General features: G+C 39.2%; 1 protein-coding gene across 2 annotated transcripts; it reads right to left on the bottom strand.

Annotated features, from left to right (window-relative positions):
- Window positions 1–1,840: 1,840 nt before the first annotated feature.
- LOC116260029 (protein MLN51 homolog) lies at window positions 1,841–9,605 on the bottom strand. 2 transcript variants are annotated; one of them, XM_031638095.2, is made up of 12 exons: window positions 8,892–9,605; window positions 7,955–8,057; window positions 7,096–7,307; window positions 6,128–6,975; window positions 5,419–5,533; window positions 4,740–4,862; window positions 3,349–3,401; window positions 3,217–3,265; window positions 3,067–3,129; window positions 2,895–2,975; window positions 2,290–2,397; window positions 1,841–2,202 (listed from the first exon to the last, which is right to left on the bottom strand). In XM_031638095.2, exons 1-9 carry the CDS (start codon window positions 9,458–9,460, stop codon window positions 3,102–3,104), a joined length of 2,100 nt encoding a protein of 699 aa, XP_031493955.1. In that variant the 5' UTR covers window positions 9,461–9,605; the 3' UTR covers window positions 1,841–2,202; window positions 2,290–2,397; window positions 2,895–2,975; window positions 3,067–3,101. The 2 variants fall into 2 exon arrangements, with proteins under 2 accessions (XP_031493955.1, XP_031493966.1); XM_031638106.2 differs by having other exon boundaries at window positions 2,290–2,386.
- Between the last annotated feature and the right edge of the window lie 966 nt (window positions 9,606–10,571).

Genomic DNA, 10,571 nt, shown 5'->3' with positions numbered 1-10,571 from the left:
CCAAATGGCCCCTTAATGTTGAGTTTGGCACAAGAAACTCATTGCTCTTGTTACTAGTATCCTCAACTGATCATGGGATACTTTATCCCTACTTCTCAGCATTCTTACTTGGGCCCAGCCATCCTTCTCAGGGACTTTGGATTCCCTTGCCTCTTGCCAGTCGCCACACAAAGCCATAAAAATTTCTGAGAACAAAACATCATGTTTTTAGTCTCTATATATCAAGATTTGCAAAGGTTCTCAACATGAATGGTCTCAAACATTTTTTCCAAGTTTATAACCTATTTTCCATTTAAAAAAAAAAAAACATGTCTTATTCTGGAGTCTAAAACCTTTGCTCAAGCATCTCATGTCCATAGATTTTCAGACATGGTGATCATGTCCACATAGGTATCTTGGGAAAATAAAATGATGCAACTACATGAACTCCAATTTTTTATCTAAAATTCTCAAACAAATTTAACTTTTGACCTAAGTGGTCGTTTCTAAGGCTGAACTGTCATTCTATGTAATTTTCAATAATTTTCTGTTGAGAAGAACCTTTGCCGTTAAAAATGAAGGCCACTTCAGAGAAAACGAAAAGTTGAGGGCCACGTTCCGATGTGCATAAGACGGGAACTCCACTGCATTTCTTATTGGCAGCATTGAAAGAAAACATTACCATATATATATTTTTGGATGAAGGCATCCACAAATTCAAATTGTCACTGGTTCTAAAAGATTGGCTTTCAAAAAATTCTTACTTTGTTGTTCCGTATGTTGAAATGACATGATAATAAATTACTAAATATCTGCCTGAAAAATCTTGTGAAAATAATGCTTGAATATGCCAAAATAGGTTAAGTAGCTAATTCAAATATGATAAGCTAAGCGCTTGGGCCATTTTTGAATAATACCAACAAGTTTAAGTAACTTTCACGAATTCCAATTCACCGGCAATTTATATGTAGCAACCTGTAGCTTGGCTTTGTTCTCTGGATGCATGCTTGGTCCTGAAATGGCTCGGATTTTACCAGAATAAAGTCCGATGAAAGCGGTTGTGACCATGAAAGGTGTAACATAGCTTATTAAGCTGGTAGGCAGATGAAAATTCACCGTCAAATTTGATTTTCATAGTTACTACTCTTCTCTACACAAAATGGTAGATGCACATTGCTCTAGTTGATAGATGAACCTTTTCCTTAGCAGCCCTGAACTCAAGAACAGAAAGAAATGGGGTGGTTTTGACATCTCATCCAATCACTGGAGGAGGTTACAGTATAATTTGAATGAGATATAATCTGAAATCATATCAACTTCAGTTCAAAAATGCTAAAAAGTGACTTCCAACTTCAACCTACATTGATATCTATACAACATCCGACTTTTCTGAGATTCTAGTACTAAATCCTTGTCTGACGACTCTGGTTCTAAGATCGATTGCCCGACGACTGACAATTCTGTGAGAACTCAGGTACGGCTGACTAGCAGACGCTAATTGCAGAATAGGAACTCTAAATAATTTCACGTAAATTTAAGTCTTGACTGAAAAGGTATTCCCTTGTCAAAAACTCGTTTCGTAGGAAAGGAAACGAAATTACTAGCACCTAGCTAAATTTTTTAAGACAACCCTACAAGAATGCTCCGGCAACTTATAACTACCCTAGTAGACAGAACAAGGAATATTGGAACAAAAGCTGGAGATACTTCTAAAAGAGAGTTCGACTTCAGATCCAAATGTCGGCATTCGAATTTTTGTAGTTCTCCTGAGAAATACTTTGATTGGAAACAGTTATCATGAGATCTGTGGAACAAATTTTATGTTTCATTTGAACTGTGAGAAACTGTGTGGTGCCTGCCGTAGGCAAATATAGTTACGCTATTCCAAGCATAGTCTTCAAAAACTCAACTTACAGATCAAGAGGTTTTGTCTATTAACTGCAAAGCTTATCAATGTACTTTATTTTTGCAAAAATACAAACTAGAAAACTACAAGACCACTCATATGAAAAGGTGCAGCCGGGAAATTTAGGAGAAAGCAAGCACCAACAATCATCTCTACCCATCAACAAGGCAGAAAGTAACCACAAAACACTTGAATTATTAGACACATATCTGATAAGGTAATAAGCCTAGCGAGTAGCGCTTGGCGGGATGGAGAGAGGGAGAACAAAGTGTCGCCCAAGTATTTTCCACAAGCTTCAGGAACGCACAAGTCACAACCTGAAAACACCAGCAGAATCATGCAAAATTCAGGAGTGGAAAATACTGACAGGCAGCTAAAGTGAATCGGATACATTGTGTCCTTACCAGCAATACAAGGAAAAGTGAAACCCGTCCAACCCTTGGAATTAATAATCACATGTATCGGCCACAGCAGACGCAGGGGTTAACACAACCTCACATACTGCATACAAACTGCCCAAACATTGTTAAAATGATGATTCATAAGTCCAAAGTAATCAAACTAACCGTCAGACTTTTGAAGTGACCAATATGGCTTCAATCAAGTGCAAAAACTGACAAAAGAATTTTGATCATACATATTCAAGAAATAGATTCAAAACAACAGAACTATGGTCTAGCAATCATCCCAGCAAGTCCATGAACAATTGGAGAAATATGAACCATGTGAGACAGTGAAACATCCAGTATTACAAAATGCAGACTGACACCATAGTAAGACACATCTTGATATCTACATATACTCACAAGTCAAAACCCTGAAAGTTGTCCATATTATGGATAACAAAAATTAGTTCTAGTTTATAAGCATACTGGATCATATGATAATAAGCAATAATATCTAACACATACTGTCACAACCTTGAAAGTTCTCTATATCACTGACTTCAGACTAAGTAGTTCTTATTTCTAGGCCATTGTAATCAGCTAAGAAGGACTAAAAATCTTACCTATGATATTTTTGATACTTTAGCTGCCCAAAGTGGTTCCAGATTAAGCCTAGATACCACCAAGGGCCAAGTGAAGCAGTCCTGCAGCACAAAACCTCAAAATGATTTATAAATTGAACAGCAAAAGACATATGAACAGTGAGACAGCAAGCAGAATGAGCTTATGTTTTACCTTCAGCTTCTTATTAGAAGGCACTCATACTTGATTCATTGGCCAAAATTCATTTCTGAATATCTGCAGAAAAGGACAACAGATTGAATATTTTGGGGATAAAACCAAAGATGTAGCAACCACATTAAATTTTTCCAAGTGCCCACTTGCCTTCTAGGCTTGTTTTGCCTTTGTCCATATTCATCATTCACCAGCTCAGCTGAAACGTTAAAATGGGAAAAAAGGCCTTAGTCAACCAGCAAATTAGATTAATCATGACAGCAGAAGATTTTAGTCTTTTACCAGGTTTTTGTGGGGATTTCCATGTGCTTGAAGATTTGTTTGAATTGGAATCTCTGTCACATTAAAATTCGGCCATACTCACATCAAGCTCAAAAAAAGAGGCGCAAATAATAGTGTTTCAACAGCTAGAAATAGATAAACAATATCTCTGCAGACACTTAACTACTCCTGTCACTAATAATTCAATCAGGAGACCAGAAATCAAGAAATAAAACAAGCAACAGGCAACAAATCTAGTGTCTAGCTAAAACTTAAAAATTTAGTAGTTCCAAAGGTTGTCTTGCAAGAAATACTTATAGTCTTACGTCCAGCAATTTACTGGTTCCCATTTCTGCTCTACTGTACTGTAATCGTGGTGACAAATTGGTTAACCAGTGGAACTATGAACAAACTGCTTTCAAGAGCATAACCTTCCCGATTAATGACAACTAAAAAAAGGTTCGACTAGTACCAAATGTTGTCATGCGACAGACATAGTACCTTAGCTACCTTATGATCCTACTATATGTTTTTGATAACAAAAGGACCAACCAGTGCAAATATCAAAAGCTGCTTTCAAGTTCATAACCCTCAATTATTGATCAAAAAATATTTAAATATAGTGGGAAAAACCTTTGCTTGACATTTGCTTTGGCATATTTATGTTTTTCTTTTCTTTTCTTTTTTTGGGACATGAAACTTCTAATGGCCTATTGACACATTTTCTGACCACATGAGCTGCCTTATTTTAGTTCAAATCTAGGAAGCTATCAAATGTCCAAAATTTGGAAACAATACCAAACTCCAAATATACCTAGTAAAACAGACAATGTCACCCCTCGTGCATATCATGAGACTTTTGCAACGATGTCCTTACATTTTTCATTTCACAATTCTTGTGATGAAGCAGTTTCGAACTCTACAAGAATCTTGAATAAAATCATGAAAAACCTTTGAAATTGTTCGAGTCATTGACATCACTTACAGAAAGGAAGAAACTCCTACATGGGGTAGTAAGAATTAGGTCTAGCCAGAACTGTTGGCACTTGACAATCTTAATAAGAGGCATGATGTTTTTGTTCTAACCAAAATGACCAGCCAACAGCCAGCCATATTGGTCATGACACAAACATAAGAAGACCACCAAACAAACATGTGACAACATTCTAATGGAAACACAAAAGACAATGTGAAGCTCACATAAATTCCAGAATTTACTAGATGGGCATGAATATTCTAGTCAGCCAAACAAACAATAAATGCTACAATAATGGAAACTAACATGGGATTCAGCCCTAAAATAAAAGTGACAAAACATAAAAGGAATGAATAACCTAATGCACAAAGAACCATAAAAGGCATAAGAACATAAATAGCTAAAAATGTAGAAGCATCATGAAAAAGAGTTTTACCCGGAAGAACCAGTCGAGGAGGCTTGCCCTGATGAGCGAGCAAAATATCCACCATCAAAAGCAATATAAGGAGAGCAGTATGAGGCCCCTAGAGCTCCAGCAGCACCAGCTAGAACAGGTAACCTGAGACCCAAAAGGAGAAAAAAAAAATTCTCACCACCTGTTTTTCACAGTCATTAAGAGAAGCATAAAATATAAATTATATATGACACAAGCCAATATGAAAGAAATGAACAGGCCTCAGTGCCAAGTAAATGGATATGAGACAAGCTGATCTACATTGAACAGCCTAAATATCAAACTACATTGAACAGCCTAAATATCGAATACTGATGAACGAGGCATGGCCTATAAATAATGTATAAATGGTTTGTTCTTGTCTGGATTAAGTCAAGTGGTATTGATATCACGATATTTAGTCAAAAAGAGTAAATGCAGGACAAACAGGTTCCGTGTGTTTTAGAACATTTGGATTTCAAAATTCACTGAAAAACACTTCAACGCAAGTCACATTTTCTATTATTGCAGCTTTATCAATAGATTCAACACAGTTTTAGAACTGCACTGTAAGAGTAAAAGATAGAATTCAACTTAAGCTGCAACATTGTGCACAGGCATCCATTCAATGAGTGCAGCAGTTAAAAATGAACGATGAAGAGGGTTTCAGAAATATGTGTACCATGTCATCTCTGAATTTCCAAAACCGCCTTGCGGTTGTGCCACATATCCAGGAAATGCCATGCCAACAGCAGGAACACCAAGACCACCATGATGCTGTCCTCCAAATTGCATAACTACAGTCAAGAAAATAAATAAGCACTTGTCATCTGAGCAACTTGCTTCAGTGTATATCGACCAACTTGACCAAATACATGCACCACATAAAGTCCATCTGGTGGGTATCCTAGTTGTGAACTAAAAGGAAACTCAGTTCCCTGTGATTAAGGAGCTTCAAAACACAACAATGATCTCCAACACCTAATATCTGAGCACCCAACCAATCTAGATAATTGACTCATCAAAGCCTACCAACTGCTACCATAGACTCATAAGACTAACATAAACAGCATTGCAGCATAGTATGTATGCATTAGAAGACAGCCTGAAAACACACACACTAGTGCCAGAAACAAGGAGATATTGGCAGTAAAGTAACTTCTTGAGAAGGTCAACTCTTGCTTTATTACAATCTTCAGAATAACAAGTTGAGTCTCCCAGACATTGGCAGCATCAAATTTAGTCCATGCAGTCAACAGTTTGAATTCCAATTTCTGACATTCTAAATGATCAGACACCATACATGATGTGTTGCATATGAACTCAAATAATACCTGAGAATACAGCATCCTCCAAATGCAAAACATGGAAAAGGTTAATGGAAGTTTTACCCGGCAAAAGTGCAGGAGTGTGAGGAAAGCTTTGATCACCATTGCCAACTCCAGTTGCACCTGTAGCCCCAACAACTTGTGCACCATTGTACAAGAAAGCACTCTTTCCACTTCCTTGGTTACTGACCTTCATCTTTCCAACCAGACCAGTCTTTGACTTACTGGATCCTGGAGGAGATCCCACTTCGCTAACTTCAGGCAGGCGTGTAAGTGATGGAACTTGAGGAGCAGAGGGTGATTCTTGAGGTCCAACTCCAGGCCGCTGATTCACCTGTTGAGCTGAAGGTCTTAGGTTTGGTTGGCCTGATACTGACATTTGGGAAGTTGCAAGAGTTGTGTGAGCAGATACTCTGCTCATTGGGCTAGAAGAAGGAGGAAACTGATAATTAAGTTGTCCAGAGCCAGCCACCCGAACTTTGAGCTGAGGAGACTGAACCATGGTAACAGAAGAGGAACTCCCAGATGAATGTATGTGCACAGTAGGTGATGGTTTTCCTACAGTAGTATGACGTGCAGAATGCCCAACATAGGGTCCACCCTGCCCAACAGGTTCAAGAATTGCTTTTCCACGTGCAGCTATATTAGAGTTTGACCCCATGATATTTTCATCCATAGCAGCAGAGGTTGTCATGTTTCTCACAGCACTTCCAACCTGTACATCCTTTTTGTGGGCAGCAGAAACATCTTGGGTGGATGTCCCAGATGGGTAGAAAGGAGGAGAATCTGAGCTTAAGATTGAAGCAAAAACTTGTTTGCGAGCAGCCACTGCCTCATATTGTGGATTACCAGTAAGTGGAGCTGAACCCCCTTCACTAACTTTATTAGACATCTCATTAGATCTTGAAGCACTGTAAGCAGAAAGAGAAGCAAAGTGATCAATGACATTGACCACATGGTCCACATCTAATATTAATAACATAACGAAATTATCTCTCAGCAATAAAGAGAAAGAGTGGTATGGGCCTCACGGTTTAGTATGTGATGGAGGGGTTTCGGCTTGGTTCTTCGAAAGAGGCTCATATTTCCTTGGTCCTCTGCCTTTAACCGTTCGCGGTGGTTGATTTGAAGTTTTATCCATATTCTCATCAAAATATCTAGATCTGCTCCCTCTTGCAAAGCCCCGTTCCCTGCCCCTGCCTCTACCACGGCCTCTGAAACGTCCTTTAGAACCTCTTTTGCCCTATAGAAGTTTGACAAACTATTTTTTATTTTTGCTTGCAAGAAGCCCATAAGAAGCCGAAGACTATGTTTTAATAATAACAATAATAAAAAGAATACCATATAATAATAACAAGCAATAATAATGACAAAAACTAGGTGCATGACTTTTCACCAGGCCATTATCTATGCAGACCTCCAAGTGGGAGTCTAGTGCTTCATTGCTCAGGCCATTGATTAAGTGGGAAGCACCTTTTTTTTTGTTGTTCTCCTTATTATCGGTTTTTCATAAACAAGAATTGAGACTGTGAGTTTGATTGATCTTTATTATGTGAGGTTTTTTCATTGTTTACTTGCAAAAGTTGACTTTAAATTTAAGTTTTGCTTTCTTTCCTCTTTTGTTTACTTGTGTGATTCAATTAGGCCCCAACATAAGGGCCTCCAGGCGCTGATTAGTGCTTTTGATAATTTAGGTCATTACGGAAGTAGTTTTTCTGCTGTGATTATATATAACACCCTTTCTCTAGAATATTACTGTGAAAAAGGGGAGAGTTAAGCATGATTATCACCTCCACTAACAATTTTAGCACATAAAATAAATCAAAATATTCGAATAAAAATTGAATTATCCCAGTAACGTGTCTATGACAAGGATGCAGAGCTACATACTTCGTTGTACTGCGTCTCTTTCAAGTTCATTTCCTCAAACCTGTCATGCACCCACGCTCGATCGTCTTTAGATTCCCATAACTTTCGCCCACCTGGGGTCCTCCTGCATAGGATACATGCTATACTAAGAAGAAGATATACAATAGCATGGTAAAGCTAATCACATGAATAAGAAAAAGAAATAAGACATTATAAAGGACCTTTCAGGACCTGAGAAAAATCAAGCCAATTGCCTATTTCCACTTAATGGGCTGCAGGAAAATCACAGTAAAAGAAAAGCCATCTGCATCGGAGAACAGATAAAGCCTCTACATGGAATTTAGATGTACATACTTCTGCAGAAAGTGAGACAAAGCAAATATATGGCATTGAGCTTGATAACGTAGCGACCTGTCTTGAGGCATCTAAAGTGCCCAGAAGGCTGAAGATGAAGTTTTTTACACACACTTACCACTAGAAAATATTACTAAGCATCAAAGAGACCTAGTGTTTCTCCACAACACGAACTCAGATTAGTTGAGGAGGATCCGTGTGTTAAAGATAACGCAATACATAAAGTAGACGCTGCCTTATTGGTATCCAGATTAGGAAGTTATGAATCAAAGTCTCCATATATTGATTCAAAGTGATTTCAAGTTGAAAAAACCCCACGTTTAAATACCTATTGCATATCTATATTTGACTCCAACAGAAAAACAAAACCCAACACTTTGCAACTTCGAAACGACCTAGAGTATACTGCACATTTAGCTGATTCAACCTACAAGGACCATCTACTCAATGTCCTTGTTGACCGATTCATATCAATCAATCTGTCAGTTTTACTATACCAATTTTAACAATAACACTTCCTAGACAATTTAAGTGATTGGATGAATAAGAGAAGGACAAAAAAAAAAGGCTACTGTTAGGAAAAGTGAAGGCCGAAAATACGCACCTGTGCCGGGCACCACCATTGTCACGAAAGCGGTCATCGTGCATGTAGAAAGCCCCTGCAGTAGGCACAGCAAATGGCTCGTTCTCCTTCTTCTCCTCCTGGCTAGCCGCTGCCTGATTTTTCCCTCGGAAATCCGATGCATCAGGCACAGCCTCACACTCCTGGACGCCTGATCCTCCCTCATCCGGTCCACCATCTCCCGGGGACGCCAACTGGCCCGCGCGTCCTGCAGTGCCACCTGCTCTGCGGACAACCGCCTCCTCCAACTCCTCCTCCTCCAACTCTTCGTCCACCTCCTCAAACTCCTCCTCCTCCTCGCCCTCCACGTCCTCTTCCTCCTCATACGCTGCCGGCCGACCCTCTCCATCCGATTCCACCTCCCCTCCAATCAACAACCTCCGATCCCTTCTTCTCTGGGGGACCTCCTCCTCCTCCTCATCGTCGCTCGCCTCTCTCCGCCGGAGCCCCAAGGGCACCACCTCCTCGGGATCACTCTCGTACTCACCTTCGTCATCATCCTCCCTCACCGGCTTCGACGACAAATCCGGCACCCCTCCGTTCGCCGCCATCTCTCCACTCCAAAACCTCTCTAAAAACCCAAACTCCCACCAAAAATCAGATAAAGAAGTTTTTCTCTCAAAAACACCAAATTAAGAAACTCGCTCGGAAACAGCAACCAATCGAAACCCTCTCCCCGCGAATCATCCGACGCGGGCGGTCTTCGTTATCGAACTCTATCGAGGATGGACCGGCAGTTGGGTATCCGATGCCATTCAATCTTCTCCAGATCTAGGGTTTCTGCAACTGAAATCTAAGAGCCCAGGCTCCGTCTCTCTCTCTCTCACGGTGATGAGCAAATAACAGCCAATGGTTTCCCTTTTGGATGCTTCCTCTATCCAGAAAATTCTGAATTTTTTTGCCCCTAAAAATATCTAAAAAGTACCGTTCTTTTGGGGGAGGGTGTCTCTGTTGCAGCGCTGCTGCTCCTTGATCGTCGCTCTTGTTATGTGATGTGAGGACTGCCTTTTATTGGCTTGGATTTTGGATCGATTTATGAGACTAAACGGGTCCAGATCTATTGTCCCCGTGATAATATTCTGGGGTGTGTCCAGATCCAGATCCAAACCCGGATGGATTCGGATCTCTCATGTTAATAATGTTAAAGAAGCTCCCGATTAAATTAATTCTACAAGTGTCATTATCCTTTGATCATGTTGTGCAATACAATATTATCATGAGGTCGTTTTAAACTATTAATTTGACATACACTCAATTTGTCATATATAATATAATATTATTATTGGGAGTAGTACTACTAGCAGTAGTGTTAGTGTGAAGATTCAAGTGTCATTTTTAGATACTCAAAAATAAATCTACATTTACATTTGTTTACATATGCAATAAGGTCAAACCTTATGGATTCAATTCCCCATATTTTTGTTTGAAAGGCAAAGCATAGTTGATAGAATTGTTAGGTTTGTGAAAATTTGATTGACTCATTTGATTTTCATTGATGCATGTGACACTTTAGTTGTTAACATGAGAAAAAAGGCATGAACATCGGCTTTTTGGGACATTACTTTTCTCTAAATTAGTGTACGATATCTTTTTCTTTCATTTGCTGGTAGGTGACTCTGCTGCTAAGATACCGTCTTTTGTTTTTTGTTGGGTAACTATGTT

The sequence above is a fragment of the Nymphaea colorata genome, chromosome 1 (assembly GCF_008831285.2).
Source record: "Nymphaea colorata isolate Beijing-Zhang1983 chromosome 1, ASM883128v2, whole genome shotgun sequence".
Classification (NCBI taxonomy): domain Eukaryota; kingdom Viridiplantae; phylum Streptophyta; class Magnoliopsida; order Nymphaeales; family Nymphaeaceae; genus Nymphaea; species Nymphaea colorata.
The sequence above is the reverse complement of the archived record's forward strand: the minus strand, read 5'-3'. Positions and strand labels throughout refer to the sequence as shown.